A 21413-nucleotide genomic window follows, 5' to 3' on the forward strand; every position below is an offset into this window, starting at 1 on the left:
GCCGCGCGGCTCGCGCTGCCGAGGAGGTATACGTCGGCGGCATAGAGGACGATGCCGGCGTGGAGCTAGGGGCGGCGCCTTCTTGCGGGCACCCATGCAGCGAGGAAGCTCGAGAGGACACCAGTGTTGGCATTAGCACTGTCCAAAACTAGAGTAGAGGGAGGAAGACTAGAGTAGAGAGAGGAAGAGGAAGGGAGAAAAGAGAGTGACATGTGGGCCATTCACAAAGGTTAAAATAGACTATTCACAGCAAGTTATCATTTTTCTGGAGTTAGAACACTGCAATCAGTCAATATATATACAACACTCCATATTTTCGTGAAGTTGGTGTAATGGAGCTGGAAAAAATTGAAGTTGGTGGAGTGGAGTCATCATCTTAATAATGTGGCGGCTGCCAGTCTCTCCCTGCCAGCTGCAGGCTCTGAAATTCCTACGTCTTTTCATTTTTTTTTCCAGCATGCCATGTAAAGTGCGCGCTCGCTTCCAAACAAGAAAAGGGTCATCGGCAACTGCAAAGAAAAACTGCGGGTTGCTGCAGGAAAGACGAACGCCATGCAGTGACAAGCAAACAAAGTGGTGGGAAAGAAAGACCAAGACGGTCAGAAATCTGTCCCCCAGCGTAGCGTGGTGATTTCCTGTTTGTGTTGAAGCCGCACTTCTTTATTCGCTATCACCGATTGCGGAAGGAACATCCGATCATTCTCCCCGGGGGGGGGGGGGGGGGGGCGGGCGGCGGGGGGGGGGAGTTCCCACACTTGTGCTACTCCATTTCATCATTTCCGAAATCATTTATATAATTCTTAATAAATGAATAAGATCATTAAACGAATTATGACCTTGGACGAACATACCGAAACGAATAAGGGATAAATGGAGAAATTTCTCATGTGACACAATTGGTTTGAAATTTCTCATAGGATAAGTTCAATTCATTCCAAAACGAATATGCGTACTCCATACTTAGGAGTGAATATGCGTGCGTGTATGTGAACGTCTGCATCTGTATTGTGTTTAGAAAAATATCTGCGGAAATTAAATAATTAATAGGAACTAGATAGTACCAAACAAAATATCTCTGGTGTCACGGTCTCTTTAGGTATTACCATGATACCAATCACGATACCACCTTCAAAAGTGCATGAATCTTTTTTAAAAAAATATGGATGGATAGATCAAGAATACTTGTTCACTACAAATAGAAGTACTAACAACTACTAAGATGCCGTAATACTAGTATTTAGTCTACAGCAATTTTACAAAGAACTATATACCGTAACAGAACAAAATTGAGAGCCAAGCGCAGCCCACATGGTGGGTGGGCTCCGTTTGTCCAGAGACGCCGAGCAGGCCAGAGTTCCAGACCGGTATCACCACGATCCCTGCTTCATCCCCATCTTCCCGCCAATTCTGAAGTTTGAACGTTGCAAGAGAAGCAACGACCACCTCCTCCTCTCGTGGAGCTGCCTCCATCTCCGGTGTCCCTACCGCCATGGAGCCATCGTTCAGTGATCCAAGGCCACAGCCTAACAATGGCTCCCGAGGCTGTCGGTCACATCACCGCTGCCTTCGCCATTATTTGTCAAGTCGCTTGGAACGAGCTCATCTTCGCTGGTGGTACAGCCACCGTCCTGATTTTCCTCGTCGCCAGCACATAGGTTAAGGTTCAGATCAAGGCCGCAACCGCCCATCCAGCGCTTGGATTCCCTCGGCAGCCGGACATTCTCAGCCTTCCTCTTGAGATCACCGGACGGCAGCTCATCGATCCACAGCTGCAGAACATTCTTCATGTCCCTGGAATCAACCACCGGAATCGATTCTTGTGCAATTGCTTGCTTTGCGTCGGTATCCTCGTTCAATGGATGATGAGCGGAGTCCGGAGGTAACAGGCTGAGCGTGGTCTTCACATCCTGGTGCTTGATCTCCCTCGTCCCAAAGCTTAAGCAGAGGTCCGGACTGCTGGAGGTGGTGGTTGCAATGGACGGGCGAGTCGGCTGGCTGTGTTGCAAGTGAACCCTCCGACACAATCTGCTCCATTTCCTCTTCAGATCAATCAGATCATCCTGCATCAATCGAACAACACAAACCGTCTTAAGTAGGACATTGCTAAGATGAACAGGTTGTTCCTGATTTCTGCAGCTGCAGCCTGCAGATGCTAGGTTTCTTGGTTCTCACCTTGTGTGACGTTTGGGGCTCGTCTGCCTGCGGCCAGCCAGGGAAGAAGGTAAGCACAAGATCGGTGCCCTCTGCCTTTGCTCTCGCAGCTGATGCTTCAGTCTCGTAGCTCCTGGCGCATTCGTCGCAAAGGATCGGCACGCCATCCTCTTCTCCGGGTGAGGAATCCAGCAGTGGAAACTTAGCAAGTTGGGCAACCTTGCCGACTGTTTCGCTTCTAAGAGCAAGAATGCAAAATAAGCTTCAATGTTGCAACACTATCAAGTAGCAGTATGCAATTGTTTGCACTCTAGATAGGCCAAAAATTTAAGGGGTGTTCCTGACTAGTTTCCACTAGTAGTGCAACATGCAAGGTGCAAGGAGTCAGGCTATGCCTGTCCAAGCAGAGCACACCAAACAAAAGCAGAGCACGGCTGGGACAGTATCACAGCAACGCATCAGTCACAGCACAGGGAAACAAAACAAAGCAAAGCATGTAGTACGAAACAAAAGTAACAGTAATAAGCAACAGCACTGCCACGAGGCCTAACGCTTTGTCACCTTGTTGCGGCGCGTGGGCCGAGCGCCAGGCCGAGACCGGCGCCGGCGCCTGCGGGGACGGGTACCGGCTGCAGCGCCCACGTAGCCTCCAGGGACGACCGCTGCTGGCACCGCATGTAGGTCCCGTAGCTCGCGGCTGCCACCAGCCAGGCGCGCCCGCCGCATGACGCGGCGGCGGCGGGGAGTTCGCCCAGCAGGCGCGCCAGCTCAGCGGCCAGGTGCGCTGCGGGGCTGAAGCCGCCGGACGCCGCCAGGGCGCGGGCCTCGTCGTCGTCGTCGACAGCCCAGCGCATGTCGCCGACGTAGATGACCAGGCCTCCGGTTCTGGTGTTGGTTGTTGCAGCCGTGGCGGCGATGGTGCGGCGCAGGTCCGCCACGCACGCGTCCACGTCGGCCTTGGCCATGAGCCGGACGTGGACGTGGGAGAGGTGGAGCCGGAGGACGCGCGCGCCGCGGAGCTCGTCGGGGACGTCGCCTCCTTCCAGACGCCTCATCAACGCGGCGACCGATGCCTCAGCGACGGACACCGTGTCGCCGACGACCACGGGGTTGGTTCTTCTCCCATACGTCCGTGACATAACTTCCAGGATCGCCCTCACGTCGTCCTCCTTGCATGGCGATTCGAACTCGACGTCGGGCTGGTAGTTCAAGAACGGCGCCGGCATCATGGCAGCGCTCTCCTCCTCGATGTTGGTCTTGACGGCGGCGCTGGAGAAGCCGGCCTCCTTCATCACTCGGCTCACGCTGGGGTCGTCGAGGATGGAGATGATGAGCTGGTCCAGCTCGACCTTGATCGTGAGCATAGGCTGCTGCTGCTGCTGCGGGGAGGTGGATGTCGGGCCGGGCGGCGACGGCGGCCGGGTCTGCAGCTCGACGCAACCGCGGCGCTGGCTGGCCTGCGCGCGCTTGAGCGCGGCGACGAGCGCGTTGGACAGCGTCGGGCTGGGCTGGTGGAGGATGGACGCCGGGAAGGACGTGGACGACGCCGAGGACGAGGACGGCGACGAGAACGGCGAGCCTGCCACCGCATTGGCCGTGGGGAGCCGGTTGAGCGCGACGTTGAAGCAGAGCTCCAGCGCCCGGCACTGCGCCGGATGGGAGGGGTACTGCAGCGGCGGCGCGCCGCGGGCAACGCCGCCCGTGTGGGTCCTGGCGCAGGCGCGCCAGAGGAGGCCGTAGGCCGGCGTGGAGGCGGCTTTGACGAAGAGCGACGCCTGGGAGTAGGACGACGACGTGGCGCCGCCGAGCATCGTGTAGGCGACGTGCAGCGGCGTGACCTGCGCGTGGCCGCGGCGGCGCGCCAGGCCCAGCGAGAGCTTGAGCACCGCGGCCGCCTCGGCGGTGAGCGACTGGTGCACCGTGTATCCCCCCGCCCGCATCGCGGCGATCGAGCTAGCCTCACTACTCGCTGCTCACCTGTCCTGTCCTGTTGCTGCTGCTGTGTGAAGCGTGTAGGTGCTGGTTGGTGTTCTTGAATCTTGACACCGGCCAGGCGCCACTGCTGCCCCCCCGCCGGTCGATCTAGCTACTACCTGAGCTTCAACAGTAGTGAAGTAGCATTGCCGTTTCTTTGGTCATGGACGCGCGTAGCTTTCTTTGGGTTTTCTAGGGTTGTATGGCTACGGCTGGGCTCCGAAGCGAAAGCGGCTTTATCGTCTCTGCCATCTGATTTCTGATCGATCGGCATGCTCTTTCTCATTCCGATTCATCTGTGGCTCGTGTCTCTTTCTGCAGAGGGTCAGGGTCAGTTTGTCTACTTTCTACGCAGTGGGTGTGGGACTGGGGGGTTGGGCGCCGCAGGCTTTGTTTTGGTTTGCGAATTGGGACTGAACCACGGGACCGGCCGGGAGAGCTCAACACACATCCCTTTCAGTCTTTTCTGCCGCGCGCCAGTGGCACCCTTTCTTTTGTCCCTCTTGCCCTCAGTGATCTTTCCCTTTCCGCTCTACAGAACCTTGTGTTACATGCATGTTACTGTGTAGTGCTTAGTGGTTCATCTTTCTTTGCAAAGGGATACATGCTCTCTGACATTCTTTGTGTAAAACCAACTCTGTTCCAGATTCATTCACCTGTGGCCCGGGCATGATGGTTGCCATAGCCTTGGCTTCAGCAAATCATAAGATAATGACATCTCTAAGATAATCGCCAGCTCCTCCCTCCTTTATCCCCAGATCCTCACCACCATCGCCATAGCTCTCGATCTGCATGCAGAGACAGGGAGCAGACGGAGCGAGTCACGGGCGCATGGATGATGGACTGGACGCGCTGCCGCCCCGTTCCACGAGGAAATTCCACTCCATTCATGGGGTGTTTGATCAGGATTAAGTTTTTAGTCCGAATCCGACATTTGGATATCAATTAGGGGACTAAATATAAGTTAACTGTAAAATCCTAATTAGGTTTAATGGATTTGTTTCGTGAATTAGCCTCCATTTATGCAATAGATTTTATAATTAATTTATATTTAATATTTCTAATTGGTGTTAAATATTAAGATGTGATGAAAATAAAATTTACTCACGAGGAACCAAAGGTGACCCATTCCATCGTTCCATTCCATGGGCAAGTCGTTATACGACACAGAGCCGATCTTTTCACCCTTCGAACTTTGTGCGCATTCCTTTTCCAGGCCCCGCCGCCTCTGTAGTCTGTACCAGCAAGGAGTGGTGCTGGGACCCTGCCGGCGAGCCTCGGGGCCCTGCGCCTCTGCCGGGAAGGAGGAATTCGATGCGGTTTCGTTGGATGAGATGGATGGTGGACGACGGAGATGTTGACGGGCTCAGCTCGCACTAGCAAGCAGGCGAGGCTACCGCAAAGCGGGCTTTCCCGGCCCCCTTTTCCTCGGACTCCGGGGTGCCGATACTTCGCTATCGCCGTCGGGTCGGGGTCACCGGAAGTTGCCTTCACCGGCGGCCGCGTGCTGTTGTTGCTCTGCCGCGCCCGCCGGGTTTTATTGGAAAGGGGTCGGCGGGACTGCCTTTGAGCGCGTCTTTTCGTCGTGAGATGAGGGCAGTCTGAAGGGTTGGGTAGGATAGTTTCTATAGTATTACGAAGCTGACACGTAATCAATTTGATGATATGGCGAGATAGTAATAAAAAAAGAAGAAAATCATTTCCTATATGAGAAACGATTTCTACACGTGCTACGAAGCATGAAGAAACCGTCGCTTCCGCGTTAGAGGCGGGCACCTATTTCAATAGGAATTTCAGTTTTATATTAATCCGAGAATAAATCATAACCATGACGAAAAAGGCGTACCGAAAACAAACGGATCTAAACATGCTCATCATGTTTAAGATAAAATATTGCAACAGCAAGATCAGATCAACACTAACCAGATCATACTAGGTATGAAAGACATAGTTAGGGATAGAAAACCATACGTTTCCGGAATAACCGGGTACAGAAGATGACGGCACCGATCAGCACTTCCGCACGCTTGACGACGACGAGTCGCGCCCCACTGACGAGGAGGTAGACGAGCCGTTGTGACGAGAACGTAGACGACGACGATGTGGAAGCGATTGAGCAGTCGCGCAGAGCGCTTCCCAAAAACCTTATTCGCCCTCTCCCGGTGCAGGATCGCTGAAGACGAGGTTCCGGAGACCTTCTCTCCCGATCGCCGGTGCACGCTGTCGGAGGAAATCTCCAGCCGGGTGGCGGAATGCACCCGCTTAATCCTAGTTAAGGATGGGTTTGGAGGAGACTTAGGAGCGCTCGATCGATGGTGGATGAACGCAGGAAGAACATGAGGATTTTATAGTGGTTCGGGCCGCCGGAGCGTAATACCCTACGTCCACTTGGGGTTGTATTGGCTGTGAAAGCCTATGAACTTGTGAGCCTGAGAGGCGTTGCCAGCGCTTCAGCTTGGTTGTGTTCTAATGGGCGCACTCTCCCTTTTATAGTCCAAGGGAGGTGCTTACACTGTGCGGGACCCCGACAGGTGGGCCCGGCCAACAGTAGCCTAGTCTATGGGCCTGTTTGGGACAGCTGGAACTTGTTCAGAAGCCAGCTGGTAGCCAGCTGGCCAGAGAAGCAGCTGGTTGAAGAAGCAGCTGGTCACAGAAGTTAGATGTTTGGCAGACTGCTTATTGAATGGGCTGAAACCCTGTTAGAAGTGGGAAATGACTGAAATACTCTCCCTGTTGTCTGAATACATGTATTTAGTATGTATAGATGTATATTTATGTATTTATAATAACAAACTAATAATAAAATAATTAACAACACAAATTAAATAATTATATATTAGATAATTCATGATTGTTACATAAGTTATTTGGGCAAATATTACATATCTAGTAACCTCCCATCAGTGCTTGCGCAATGACATCACGTACATCTTCCATATCTTCTTCATCCACAAATTGACTTGTACTAGCTCCCATGTCCCCATCCTCATCGATATACGTCTCATCTGCTGCCATTCTATCAAAATCCACATCACTCAAATTACTTTCTCTAATAAAGTTATGCAACGCCATACAAGCAATTATGATCATTGTTTGCTTCTCCATTGGGTAGCTTGGCACATTTCGAAGAATGCGCCATTTCATTTTCAAGACTCCAAATGAACGTTCAATAATATTTCTAAGTGATGAGTGAGCATGGTTGAACACCTCTTTCAATCCAATCGGTTGCCCTGCATTTTGAAATTCTGGAATGTGGTACCTTTGACCTTTGTACGGTGCTAGATAACCCTTTCGATTTGGATAACCTGAATCAACAAGATAGAACTTTCCTTGAGGAGGATGTGGAAATTTATCCTTGTACTTGCCATACAAAGTGTCCCTCCATATACGTGTATCATGAGCAGATCCAGGCCATCCCGCCACCACAAATGTGAATCTCATGTCAAAATCACAAACAGCCATAACATTTTGACTACAATATCCATGTCTATTCATATGTACTGCCTGCTCTGATGCTGGTACAGTGACTTCAATATGGGTTCCATCTATCGCGCCAATGCAATTTTTGAAATGAGGCCAAGATCTATGCTCTCTAATTTTTGGATGTACCACAGCAAAAGAAGGATCTTTAGGTTTAATGTTATCAGCAGCCAAAATGTGAACACTTTCCAAAACATCATTGAACCTCCTACTAATAGTTTCTAAGGAATGCGTAAAAATATGTTTTGCTTGGCGAACTGACTGAGGGGCACCACACATCCATAGAAACATGCCAAGAGCTTCTATTGAGCACATCTCATCCGAAGATGCTAAGCCATAATTATTCACCAAGACCTCATGCAAGCTGAAGAATACTGACCTTCTCATTCTAAACATGTCGTAGCAACTTTCTGGATCACTTAGCTGCCTTTGAACCCACTGAAAACCTGTCTCCTTTGGCACTTTCCTTGGCTTCTTTGCAGATGAAGGTATCCCACAATCAACCATTGCATAAGCTGCAATTGCAGCAGCTTCATACATCCAACCACTTGATTCACTTGAATTACTTGCTATCCCAGTTTCATTAGAGTCGCTTGAAGTGAATGCCATCTGTATAAATGAGCAGCACCTTAGCACTAGAAAATATTTAATAATAACACACAGATTTCAGAACTGATTACAACCATACAAGATATTTCATATCAGCCATAAATTATTGATATCAGGTTCAACATTCAAAACCAAGTTCATCATGCAACAAGATAAAATCAAAATACAATACTAATGGTACAATGCAAAGCTAGTATTGTCTAGCGTGTCTTCCTCTCCTCCCAAGTTCTCTTCAGCCATGCAAGCTTCCCAGCTGGGGTCTTAAGAGTGGAAAACACATCACGGTACTCCTTGATGAGGAGTTGTGTGGCATAGAAATGTTCATCACTTCCTTCACATGCTCCAGCCTCAATAACTGATTCCAACATTTCTGCTATCTCTTGTCTAACATAATCATTAGGAGATGAAGTTGCGGAAGTCTTGCTTGAACTAGCTTTTTCCACAAATGAATCCACAAACCGTTTGAACTGCAAATCTCTAAAATTCTTCTTTGTTTTCTTCATTGGGGATTTGTGAGCAGCACCTCTTTTCTTAGCATTTGCTCCTGGTGGGGAAAATGGAAGCACCTCCTCAACCTCATCGTCAGTACCATCTGATCTCTCATTTGCTCCTGATGTTCCCTCCTTTGCTCCTGCTGTTCCTTCCTTTGCTCCTGGAATAGCAGCATATACATTGGTGCAAGACGCACCACTAAACATTATTTCAAGATCTTCTTCATTCTCCAATGGAGCAAGTCTAAATTTTTTGCATGCGGGCATGGCCTGAAACACAATTAGTTCTAATAGTTAAAATCAAGCCATGGAAATATAATATAACAGAACCTAGCACAACATTGCATACCTCTATTTTTTCTTTCCACCATTCAGCATCAGCTGCAATAGAACCAGTCCTTGGATCTCTCCCTAAACCAGATGCGGCCAGGAGTAGTGTCTTCCATGTTGTATAGTCATTTTTCAGTGCATCCCAACGATTTTTCATTTGAGAACGGTTGTAATTTCTACCAGTCCGTTCATTAAACTGGGCAATAAGATTGGCATACCCTTTGTTGTTCAAACAACCTTGTGGTCTATTATTTGCCAACACTTGTTCCACACATATCTCATTAAAAATTTTAGCAGCAGTTGGATCCCATTGTGCATTTGGTTTCCTGCTCTTTGATGTGTTCTCCATCTATGCAAGTGACTAAATTACAGCTACTCTAATTGTTTAAATTAGCACAAAATAGATCACAGAAACTAGTTGCGTTGCCTTACCTTACTGGTGTCGATCTTGAAGAAGTGGCAGCAGGGGCGGGGCGGGGCGGTCCTGGCCTACCTTCAAAGAAAGGTACAATAATTTCTGCAACTCAGTACCTGCAAAACATCGAATGGTGAGATCTTTGCTCAGCAATGATGTCCCTAGAACAATACTAGGGTTTTTTAAGCCTCGAACTTAGATGTACATGCATAAAATCCTTGGAATAGCAGGCATCACAAGCCAAAGCCTACAAAAGATGAGAAAGCAGAAGTGCTCTTCTTGGGACAATTGTATGGATCGAATTTGCTTTCCTTTTGTATAAACTATATTTACCAGAGTTTGCCATTCAGCTTCTGAATAATCTGCATGCACATTTCCTTGCCACTTTTTTTTTATGAGTGCAGTAGCACGACAGTTGTTGTGCTTGGAGCTATATTTGGCATCACCAATACCTTTCGACCATTCTCAGATGATATCTTTCGTTACAGTAAGAATTTGATGTTCTTTCATGTTCTTGCTTATGCATGTCTCACATTTGTTTCTTTCCCAATATTAGCTTGCTAAATTATAGAATGCTTTCTTGATATTTTAATGGACAAAGATGGAATGACCTAATACCTAGTTCAGTTTGTTCTTAAGCACTGGACAATGGTCTTGTGATGCAATTGAATCCTTTAATTTTCAGAATTTGAGGAACCATTTAAGTTGCAAAATGGTTGGCTTTTGTGGGCTGGAATCGGCATCCTTGTTGCAATAATTTCTATTGCTTTAGCTGGAGCTGCAATGACATTTCTGAATGGTGAAACGCCACAGAGAGAGGTATGTATGCTTCCATAACTATCTATTATCCATCTTATTGATTAGTTTGAATGTTCGCAATGTCCTTACTAATGTAACTGAAAAAAATGCTTATCAGTTGAAGTGCAATGATAATCAGATTCTTTCAAATCTGTAACCCTAGTGCATTATTTGCACTATCATGTTTAGTATGAATTATATTTGCGAATTAACTTTCATGGATTAAATCTCACGTCCGTTGTTTCCCCTCATTTAAATTTCATGCGTAGAGGGGAGGGAGTTCACCTGGAGGCCGGAGGAGCGGAGGGCGGCGGAGGCCGCAGCGGGGCGGCGCGGGCCCGGGGCGGCGCGGCGGAGGCCGCGGCGGGGCGGGGCGGCGCGGGCCCGGGGCGGGGCGGCGGAGGCCGCGGCGGGGCGGGGCGGCGCGGGCCCGGGGCGGGGCGGCGGAGGCCGCGGCGGGGCGGGGCGGCGCGGGCCCGGGGCGGCGCGGGCCCGGGGCGGCGCGGCGGAGGCCGCGGCGGGGCGGGGCGGCGCGGGCCCGGGGCGGCGCGGCGGAGGCCGCGACGGGGCGGGGCGGCGCGGCCGCGGCCCTGGCCGGCGCGGCGCGGCCGCGGGCGAGGCGGCCTTGGTGGAGCAGGGGGCGGGGAGAGCAGAGAGGGGGGCGCAGGAGGGAGGAACGGGATGAGAGAGGGGCGCAGCGCCGTGGGGAGTCGGGAGAGCGGCGCTGAGACCGCATAAGCGGTGGGAAGCGGGTTCGCGTCAGCTTTTTCTCTACGCTGTTTTTACAAAGGGCAGAGCAGCGCTGGTTTGGGAAGCGCGGAACGAAGCGTACCGTTTGGCTGTCTACGCGCTTAGAGATGATGAAACGCTGGTTGAGAAGCTGCGCCAAACACCCACTATAAAGATATGGAGATCTTTATCTTTTGCTCCGCCTGGAGCCTTCTTGACCGGAGTCGTGCGCACAGCCAGGGCATGGCTGTGTGCAGTCTTGTCTTGACAGGTGAGGGTACGGCGCACTGTAGCAGCGCACGCCTCGTCTCTTTGTTGCAGGCGGCGCCCTGTAGCAAGCCATCATGACCCACGCGCGTGGCGCGGTGATGGGACAACACGCTGCTGCCTATGCGCAGGGCACAGTGACGTGCCGCCTGTGCACAGAGCACAGTGACTTGCCACCTTTATGTCAGGCGGGCTTACAGTGGTGTTAGGGGCAGGCACGCCTTTGACCTGTGCGCCCACAGACCACCTACCCGCATTTAATGTGGTAGTTGGGCTGTGGCACCCGTGAGGGGCCCCCTGCCACGGGCACGTGGCAGGGCCATTCTGCGGCCACCGAGGGGACATGTGGCGGCCCCGGACCCCTTCCCGGGGGAAAGGGGGTCCTGGCCCTTGAGGCCGGCAGGTGCGACCCCGGACCTCCCTGGGGATCCGGGTCAGCAGAGGACGGGCCTCCACACAGCGGTCCCGGACCACCCAGGGTGTCCGGGCCCGCGGCTGGTTGGAGCGATCTGGACCGTGAGGGTCCGGTCGGTGGAGATCCGGACCGCGGGGGTCCGGCCCGTGGAGGTCCGGACCGTGGGGTCCGACACCCACACGTTGCGGCCCCGGACCTCCCTGGGGGTCCGGGTCCGTGGAGAGCCATCTGGGAGCGTCCCTGCCCTTGTGGGCACACGGGGGTCCCGGACCTGTAGGAGCTCTGGGGGGTCCGGAGACCAAGATCCCAGCAGACAGGTCCGGCCGTGCACCATGTTGAGGGCCTGGACACCCTAACAGGAGGTACCCCTGTCCAGATGTACCAACACACGCCGATTGTGGCAGAACCAACCTGAATTATACCGGCTCAAGTACGCGAGTCCACTCCAGAGGGCTCCAACGTGCTTCAAACGGTATAATCCCTTGGCCTGTCGGGTAACGTCCCGATAAACCACCGATACACAGGATCCAATAAGGTTACCTCACACGAAGGTGAGTCCAGAGATACAATCACCATCACATTTTACATCATAGAGAATTACATTATAAGAATTTCCAAAAGAAGTATGAAGTTTCAAATCTAGAGAAAAGATTACAAACCATTAAAGCTATGGTTTTGGCAGCGGAAAACATACGCGACGATTACAACACGTCGTTAAGACGGATGTCATGCTAAGCCCAGGCACGACATCACTCGGTATCACCAATGTTGGTCGGGGACGGATTCTATTCCACGGGCCAATCATCTGGAAGAGCACAGGGCCAAGGCCAGGGAAGAGTAGGGTCTTCAAAAACTTAACCTGAAAAACATAAAACTAGCAAGGCTGAGTATACTAATACTCAGCAAGGCTTACCCGGGATTGGGTATACTTTAGCCCATAACTAGACTTATGAAGGCATTGTAAAGGCTCCGGGTTTATTTTAGCGGAAAAGCAACTAAGAGTATAATTTACTTTCAAGTTTTAGCTTTCAGATTCTAGTTTGATTAGCCATTCTAGGTTAGCACCTATACTAAACAAGCATGATAGATATTATCATCCGTCAAGATTATCTCATCATCAATTACACTTTTTACTCAATGTGGCAGAAGGGATAAGCAGTCTCAATCCTCGTGAGAGGCGGACGATTCGAATCGAATTTAACCTTGCAAGGTAAACCTAACACACACGCTTGGAAGATCCAACGATCGTTCCGAAGCAACCGTTTGCCTTTCATTCCGGGTCGTGGATCAGGTCCACCACAAGCGACTGCAGGACCGTACGCACACCCAATATGTACAGGACATACGTCTGTAGCGCGACTACAAAACCCGTATTCCTGTCTGCCTTGCAGAACGTACTCCCGCACGTCGGTGCGTGTACACATAATATAAAATCGAGTGGTGGGAGGTATGTCCACTTGCCGGGCCGATTGGTTACTAGGCTTACCGCTTACCATATTTCGCGGCATGTGGCTAGTACTTTCAAAAACTTAGCCACCACTACCACACATTTCGACCTTAAAGCTTTGATCAAAACAGACAGGGTAAACCTCAGGTCATGATACAACACATGACCCTGTCCGTCATCCTTATAGTGGTTGCAGAAATGTAAACATGCAACTCCTATATCGCGCGAGTGACAGGAAATCACCCGACTTCTACCGGTCCTATTAGCGAAGCATCTAACCGATAAGGACTCGGAAGCATTACATTGGATTCTTAGGATTCATGCATCTAGGGTTTCACTTCAACTCCTAGACTTAATGCAAGATATAATATAGATAAGCATAGATTGCAGTGTAAATAAAGTAATGGGATATGTCCGGGGCTTGCCTTTACTGGTGGGACTGAAGTCAGAAATGTTAATATCTTCCGAACTTTGGTTCGGGGCTTCCGATATTCCCTTGGTGACATTCCTTTGGTCTTCAGGAACATCTTCCGTAGACTCCGGGGAGATCTCGCAGGTACCGTTGCCGAACGTAGTCGTATCTACATGCAATGCAACATTTCATTCAAAGTGTGCACATAACACTACTTTACTTCCCAATACAATTGCAATTTAGCATTCATATAACACACTATTCACCTAACACGCAAAAAGATCTGAAACTAAACTTAGATAGAGCTTTAAGAGGACATCTAATTATGATCGGCTACTTGCTGAAGATTGCAACAGAGCCGATTGGAAACAATGAGGGTTTAGCCGATGGAAAGGTGTATTGGGTTCCTAGATGATCGATGAAAGCATCGATTACTTTGGCAGAGGAATGATTCCTAAAGTAGTTGTCTTAACTAAGATGTGCTTAAGTGTTATTCTAGGTAACTAAGTGTGGTTGTATCGACTCGATTACGTCAGCACAACAATTGAGTGACGTATAGCCGATAGGAGTGTGATTGAGGGTACATGACCGATAGATATAGATAGCCGATCTCTCAGTCGATAAATCGACTGATAGAAGTGTGTGGATAAAGATGGGAAAACTAAGGATTGATCGGCCATAACTGATATGGAGAGCAACTAAAATCGGCCTGGGTCGGTCGATGGCAGGAATCCCTAAGATTGTGGGTGCATCTTAGATATATCGACTATGTGCAGCCGATGTAGAACAGAACGAAAGAATTGTATCGGCAATAGCCGATACTAGAAAGGTAACAATCGTATCAGCTAACCAGCCGATGGTAGAAGTATCGACTGACAGCTGTTACACAGAAGTATTCTAAACTCAAAGGAAACGGATGTTTAGCGGTTGGGTTGATAACCTGACACTGAAGCATAGCTGTCGAGACGTATTAGCTAAGCAGCAGATACACATGGACTAACAGGAATCCTTATACGAAAAAGGGTCTTAAGAAGGTTGCAATCAAGACGAGAACAATGTCTTGATGGCAGGCATATGAGCGTTTGTGTGATGTATTAACTAATTACCACACTTTTCCACTTGAAACATACATCCTATGATTTATCTTTCAGCTAAAACACATGCATACAATATAAAGCACAACAAAACATTCATTCCTTAACATTTGACCTAAACCACACATCAAAGACTTTCACTCAAGATCACAACATAAAACTTACAGGTTTTGACTTAGGGTTTCAAACGGAACTGATTTTACATTTTTATGAACTTCCTATGAAAATCTATGAAATGTAGAAGTTCATCGATTTGAAATACAGAAAGCTTTGGAAATTTTACAAAGAACACCCTAGAACTTTCTAAAACATAGCAATCAAGTCCCTGGTTCGGGAAAACAGATAACAGGATGTTAACGATGATATCCCGGCAAAGGAGTCGCCGGCATTAAGAAGTTTCAGTGAATCAGGGCAAACCTTGGGGTAGCTTTAGTTATGAAAGAGAACACGCGGAAAGTGAATTCCGCGGTGAAAAGAATTGGCGACGAGAAGAGCTCGATGGTGACGAAGAGTAGAAGTTGCTGGATGTTGTGGATCATGGGACGAGATGATGGAGCCGAATGGGTTCGCTATATTGACTTCTCCGCGAACCCTAGGGTCTTCCTGTTTACGGGTTGAACTTCCTCTTCCCACGCACATGCGATGCCAAAGCCTGGCCGACCGAACACCTCTGCTTGCACAAGAAGAAATCCTCCTTGACCGGACTGCACCGCATCTCCTCTGAGCTCGTCACGCCCGACCACTGTCTTCGCTTCGTGGCTTCTCTTTCTGATTCGCCACGCCATACTCATACTTCCATCTTCGCGAGGACCGTGGTCTACTTGCATTAGGGCCGTGCCTCCCGTTGCCCTCTCCTTGACGGCCTCCGATCAATGCATTGCACATCACCGCAGTGGCATCACTTCTCCTGCGGCCAACATTTCGTCGAACACCTTAACTGTATCTTCGATACGGCCACTCTTGCACCATCAGAGATCACCGGGGCGTAGTTAGGGTCGATGCCATCACGTTCTCGCATCTCGCGCAGAAGCCTTCCATCGCAACTCCTTCTGCGTGTGCCGTTGCTCGGCACGTCGCACTCCATCACTATTTGCTCGTGTCCGTGGGTTCATTCTGCTCCGGCCACTCAACACCTGCCCATACCGCCAACTCCCACACGCCACCACGCGCATGCTTGCGCCACTCGCTCGGCATCGCCCACGAACCACTCCTGTGCCGCTGCTGCGCACACCTGCTGCCTCACCCGCGCACCTGGGCCACTTCGCGCGTCACTGCTCACTCCGGGTTGCTCGCCTCCACCCGGGTCTCGCATCTGCTGCGCTCGCACGCATCCTGCACGCCATTGCTCGTTCGGGGTCGCTCGCATCCAGCATATCCGTGCCGCCACGTTGCGAGCCTCGCCCCAGCGCCGCTTGGTTCGCGTGCCGCTCACGCGTTTGCTCCACGCCTTCCACCCGTCCGCGCAGCGCTCTCACCAACCGCAGCGAGCCCCTGTGCCGCCAGTCCTTTGCCATTCTCCTCCGTCCAAGCCCGGCGCCGTTGCCTGGCTCTGCTGGCGCCCGCGTGCTGTCACCTGCGCTCGGCCCACTCTAGCCGAGCTGCCCCCGTGCGCTGCGCTTGCTCTTGCTGCGCCACCAGCCCGCTCGGGCTCGCCTCCCTGCGGCCCGCACCGCGCCAGTTCGCTTGGGCCCGCCGTCGCCTGGCCTGCGCGCCGCCACCGCTCACGCTCCAGCTCCCGCCGCACGGGCCCCTGCGCGCGCGCCCGCGAGCCGAGCCAGCGCCGCTCCCTGGCTCCCGCGCTAGCGCCCGCTGCTCTGGCGCCTGCGCCGCGCCCCGCGAGCCAGCGCCGGCCAAGCCGTGCCTCCAGCCCCCGCGTCGCGCGCGCTCCGCGTCCACCTGCAGCCGCGCCGAACCGCCGCAGCCGCCCGCCGCGCCTGTGCCGGGCCCGCAGAGCCGCTCGCCGCCGGCCTGCTCCCGCGGCCCGAGCCGCTGCGCTCCGCGCGTTCGCCCGGCCCGCCCCTAGCCGCGCGCCCGTGTGGGGCCGCCGCCGCCCCAGGCGCCTGCTGCCGCCAGCGCTTGGCTGCCGTGTGCCATCTGCTAGGGCCGGCGGGAGAGAGAGAAAATGGTGGAGATAAGGATGGGAAATGGAACTGTGCTGCCGGTTGGGGAAAAAGAAGAAGGTAGGCGCCAGGATAAGGTAGAAAAGAGAAGAAAGACAGTTAGATTTCCTCAAGGGCTTGTACGTAAAATCAGAGAACTGCAGGGACCTGTTTGTAAAGTAAAATTTTCCGTTGATTTAAAACCCAAATGAAGAAATGCCCAAAACGAAAGTTGGAGAGTTTTTCAAACTCTACAACATTGCTTTAGGGCTCAAGTTCAAAAACTCAAAACTTATATTTTTACACGTGAATCTTTGAACAAAAGTCGGATTTGAATTACTTTTGTCCCATAGAGCGTAACTTTATAAAATTCAGGACCTAAATGCAAGCATTTATGACACGTCATGATGACGGAATAGACTCGTCATTATGATTGGATAGACATGTCATGATGACTTGCACTTTTACACTTTAGCCCTGAGTAACCGTGAAAATTACTTTTATAAATCAAACATTTGCATAAAAAGACTTGTACTTTTATAAAATCACATAAACACCCTTACTGTTACCATTTTACCCCAAACTTTTTACACACTTCACCACACACATTTCAAATTAAAATTTTGAATAAATATATATTTTTACCAGACTTAAGGTAAGAAAAACATATTTCACTTATTTTGAACTTACCCTAATCCAAATACATTTTGCAAAAACAACCCTGGGTTTCCTGTAATTACAAAAATACCCTTTTTACTTGCATTTTAAATTTTCAAAAGCTTCACATAAACACACCTAAACTTTATACAAACAAACACATATTTCACACTAACAAAATATATCTAGCATTACAAATACACGAACTGTCACACCGATGAACGGGATGAAGCAGCGTACGCGGAGGCGCAGCAGGAAGGTTGAGGCGAGTTGTGCGTTGCAGATTCGTATCTGGTCTTTTTTTCTGTGCCGGTACCCGCGTGTATTTATAGGGGAAACCGCTAGGGTTTTGGCGTCCCAAAATCTAGTCGGTTACGAGTTTCTAAAATACCGCGCGTGATATCCATAACAGATTCGATGTGGCAAAAGGGAAATCGCCCGGAACCAATTGACCCTTATAGGTCCGGGGCCTCCAAGTGCCCACAAGGGCAGGTGCGCTCACGGATGGCGCTTCACGGACCCGGACCCCCAGGGTGGTCCGGGGGCGCCACGTGTGGAGGCCGGACCTCCCGCGGATGGCGCTCCACGGACCCGGACCCCCAGGGTGGTCCGGGGCCGCCACGTGTGGAGGCCGGACCTCCCTCGGAAGGCGCTCCCCGAACCCGGACCCCAGGGTGGTCCGGGGGCGCCACGTGTGGAGGCCGGACCTCCCTCGGAAGGCGCTCCACGGACCCGGACCCCCAGGGTGGTCCGGGGGCGCCACGTGTGGAGGCCGGACCTCCACCTCCACTAGCAAGGTGGGACTATCTTGTTGCCATACATCTTTGCACTAATGGGCTTTTGAGATTTTTATAAGAATTATTTGGATTTCCATGGGCTGGGTCTAGATATTCCAACAATCCCCCACCAGATCTCAAAGTCTCATTCTCATTTTTCCTCAACCCACTGTTATTTGATATACCAGTGTTTCAATGAAGACTGTTAAGTTGAACTTCCATCTATAACAGCAAGCTACACTCATTCACAACTTGAACAATGGAGTAAGCCTTGAATTGCAAGTTTTGTGCAAATAAGCTTCACTCACAGTCAAACTGATACTTGACCTCCAATAGGCTACTTCGCGGTTGGAGCATATAGGTCGTACTCCCTGGTCTCTTCATGAGCTTAATAGAGATCACCCGAGTCTCACAGACTGCGACCGTCCAACAGTCGGGCTCATATAGGTGTATTCTTTCAAGAACGTTCTGCAGGATAACGTCTTTGCTAATTAAAGCCAACAGAATACATTAAGGCCAATGCTAACCTGCCGTGCAGCAAACAAGAGTATTGCATCCTTCTCGAGTGAGTTAAAAGGTTACTCTCATGCTAACCTCTAGCTTGTTCTTCCCAGATCCTAATTCACGGGATCTCCGATCACATAGGTTGGGTTACCACTAGGGAATAGCTTATACAGGTCTCAAACCCATCTCCTTGGATGCATTGTCTATCATATTTCATGACAGCCCTTTGGTAAACGGATCAGCCAGATTTTTCTTAGTGTGGACATAACCCACAGTGATAACTCCGGGGTTTCTTATTTTTCTGACTGATTTTAACTGCCTCTTGATATGTCTTGAAGACTTCATATTGTCCTTTGAACTGTCTACCTTGATAATCACCGTTTGATTGTCACAGTTCATGCCGGCAATGGTTTCTCGACAATAGGTAAGTCCATCAAGAGCTCACGAAGCCAATCGGCTTCCATTGTAGCTGTATCTAGTGCAGTGAGTTCTACCTTCATAGTAGACCTCATCAGGATCGTCTGTTTGCATGATCTCCATGAAACAGCAGCACCGCCAAGAGTGAAAACGTATCCACTAGTGGCATACAGCTCATCTAGATCCGATATCCAATTAGCATCACAGTATTCTTCTAGCATTGTAGGAAAGCTGGAATAGTGAATCCCGTATTCCATAGTACCCACCAAGTAGTGCAGTACGCGCTCAAGCGCGCGCCAATGATCATCTCCGGGATTACTAGTAAACCGGCTCAACTTGCTAACAGCAAAAGAGATGTCAGGCCTCGTTGCACTCGCAAGATACATGAGTGAGCCAATAATCTGTGAATATCTCAATTGGTCTCTACCAATTCTTTTGTTCTTTCGAAGGATCAAGCTCGGATCATAGGGAGTTGGAGTAGATTTGCTATCCTTATAGCCAAATCGATTCAACATTTTCTCCACATAATGGGATTGCGAGAGTGTAATCCCATTCTCTCCCTTGATCAGCTTGATGTTAAGAATAACATCAGCCTCACCAAGATCTTTCATATCAAAGTTTTGACACAAAAATGTCTTGACCTATTTGATTACATCAAGACTAGTGCCAAAGATCAGTATGTCATCGACATACAAACACAGTATAACTCCTTGACCCCCACCATAGTGGTAATACACACATCGATCAGCCTCATTGACACTAAAGCCTGCTGATATGAGTGTCGAGTCGAATTTCTCATGCCACTGCTTTGGTGCTTGCTTCAGGCCATACAAAGATTTATACAACTTGCACACCTTGTCCTCATGACCCTCTGCTACAAATCCATGAGACTGTGTCATGTAGATTTCCTCTTCCAGCTCTCCGTTGAGGAAAGCTGTCTTAACATCCATCTGATGGATGAGAAGACCATGTGAGGCAGCCAGGGAGAGTAGAACATGAATAGTGGTCAATCTCGCAACAGGTGAGTAAGTATCAAAGAAATCTTCACCTTCTTTCTGGGTGTAACCCTTAGCCACAAGTCGAGCCTTGTACTTGTCAATCGTACCATCAGGCTTAAGCTTCTTCTTGAACACCCACTTGCAACCCACAGGTTTGCAACCATACGGTCTTTCGACCAGCTCCTAAGTTCCATTGGAGAGAATGGAGTCCATCTCGCTACGGACAGCTTCTTTCCAATCATCCGCATTAGGAGATGAGAATGCCTTAGTGATTGTTTTGGGAGAATCATCTATAAGATAAACAGTGAACTCATCACCAAAAGACTTTGCAGTTCTTTGTCTCTTGCTCCTCCTAGGAGCATCTCTGTGAATCTCCTCATGATTTGATTCAGGTGTGTGTTCATCATGGTGAGACATTTCAACAGATTCAGGAGTTGTATTTACTGTAACATGCGAGTCTTTCATAGGAAAAATATTCTCAAAGAAAGTAGCAACACGAGACTCAAGCAGTGAGTTTACATGCATATCAGGCACCTCCGATTTAACTACTAGAAATCTATAAGCAATGCTATGATGTGCATAACCCAAAAGGATACAATCCACAGTCTTAGGTCCCAATTTGCGATTCTTGTTGATTGGCACATTCACCTTGGCCAAACAGCCCCATGTGCGCAAGTAAGAGAGCGAAGGTCTTCTTCCAATCCATTCCTCGTAGGGAGTCTTTTCCTTATTCTTCATGGGAACTCTATTCAGGACATGACATGCAGTCAATACAGCCTCCCCCCACCATACCTTAGATAATCCAGCGGTGTCTAACATGGCGTTAACCAAGTCAGACAACGTGCGATTCTTCCTTTCGGCAACCCCGTTTGATTCGGGTGAATAGGGAGGCGTCCTCTCATGAATAATACCATGTTCCGCACAGAATAAGTCAAAGTCGTTAGAGAAATATTCGCCTCCTCGATCAGACCTAAGTCGTTTGATCGTTTTCTCAAGTTGGGTTTCTACTTCAGCCTTATAGATTTTAAAGCAGTTAAGAGCCTCATCTTTCGTTTTCAACAAGTACACATAGCAAAATCTAGTTGCATCGTCAATCAAGGTCATGAAATATCTTTTTTCACCTTTTGTTAACACGCCATTCATCTCACAGATATCTGAATGGACGAGTTCCAGAGGTGCCAAATGTCTCTCCTCTGCCATCTTGTGAGGTTTTCGAGGTTGCTTAGATTGCACACAACTATGGAACTTAGAACCTTTAACAATGGAAAAATTCGGAATTAAACTCATGGTGGAAAGTCGAGACATAGAGCCAAAATTTAGATGACATAAACGCGAGTGCCAAACAGATGC

General features: G+C 49.8%; 2 protein-coding genes and 1 long non-coding RNA gene across 3 annotated transcripts; 1 reads left to right on the forward strand and 2 right to left on the reverse strand.

Moving 5' to 3' along the window:
• Positions 1–1384: 1384 nt before the first annotated feature.
• Positions 1385–4091, reverse strand: LOC112896633 (protein SMAX1-LIKE 5-like). Its single transcript, XM_025964676.1, has 3 exons — positions 2713–4091; positions 2173–2389; positions 1385–2060 (listed from the first exon to the last, which is right to left on the reverse strand). Exons 1-3 carry the CDS (start codon positions 4089–4091, stop codon positions 1524–1526), a joined length of 2133 nt encoding a protein of 710 aa, XP_025820461.1. The 3' UTR covers positions 1385–1523.
• Positions 4092–8414: 4323 nt separating this feature from the next.
• On the reverse strand, positions 8415–9551 carry LOC112896639 (L10-interacting MYB domain-containing protein-like). The gene is made up of 3 exons (XM_025964685.1): positions 9468–9551; positions 9055–9384; positions 8415–8975 (listed from the first exon to the last, which is right to left on the reverse strand). The coding sequence occupies exons 2-3, from the start codon at positions 9382–9384 to the stop codon at positions 8415–8417; spliced, it is 891 nt and encodes a 296-aa protein (XP_025820470.1). The 5' UTR covers positions 9468–9551.
• A 163-nt stretch (positions 9552–9714) lies between these two features.
• Positions 9715–10340, forward strand: LOC112890940. Its single transcript, XR_003228368.1, has 3 exons — positions 9715–9740; positions 9855–9937; positions 10136–10340. It is a non-coding gene; the product is annotated as an uncharacterized LOC112890940 (long non-coding RNA).
• The last annotated feature ends 11073 nt before the right edge of the window (positions 10341–21413 follow it).

This window comes from Panicum hallii, chromosome 1 (assembly GCF_002211085.1).
Source record: "Panicum hallii strain FIL2 chromosome 1, PHallii_v3.1, whole genome shotgun sequence".
NCBI classification, from domain to species: domain Eukaryota; kingdom Viridiplantae; phylum Streptophyta; class Magnoliopsida; order Poales; family Poaceae; genus Panicum; species Panicum hallii.

Bases quoted from the DNA above. Each gene is read 5' to 3' on its own strand.
- LOC112896639 (XM_025964685.1), bottom strand. From the start codon at position 9,384: ATGGAGAACACATCAAAGAGCAGGAAACCAAATGCACAATGGGATCCA. The intron at 8,976-9,054 runs GTATGCAATGTT...ATTGTGTTTCAG, and splicing joins GGTGGAAAGAAAAAATAGAG to GCCATGCCCGCATGCAAAAA.
- LOC112896633 (XM_025964676.1), bottom strand. From the start codon at position 4,091: ATGCGGGCGGGGGGATACACGGTGCACCAGTCGCTCACCGCCGAGGCG. The intron at 2,390-2,712 runs GTGACAAAGCGT...TCTTGCTCTTAG, and splicing joins GGCCCACGCGCCGCAACAAG to AAGCGAAACAGTCGGCAAGG. The intron at 2,061-2,172 runs GTGAGAACCAAG...CGATTGATGCAG, and splicing joins AGCCCCAAACGTCACACAAG to GATGATCTGATTGATCTGAA.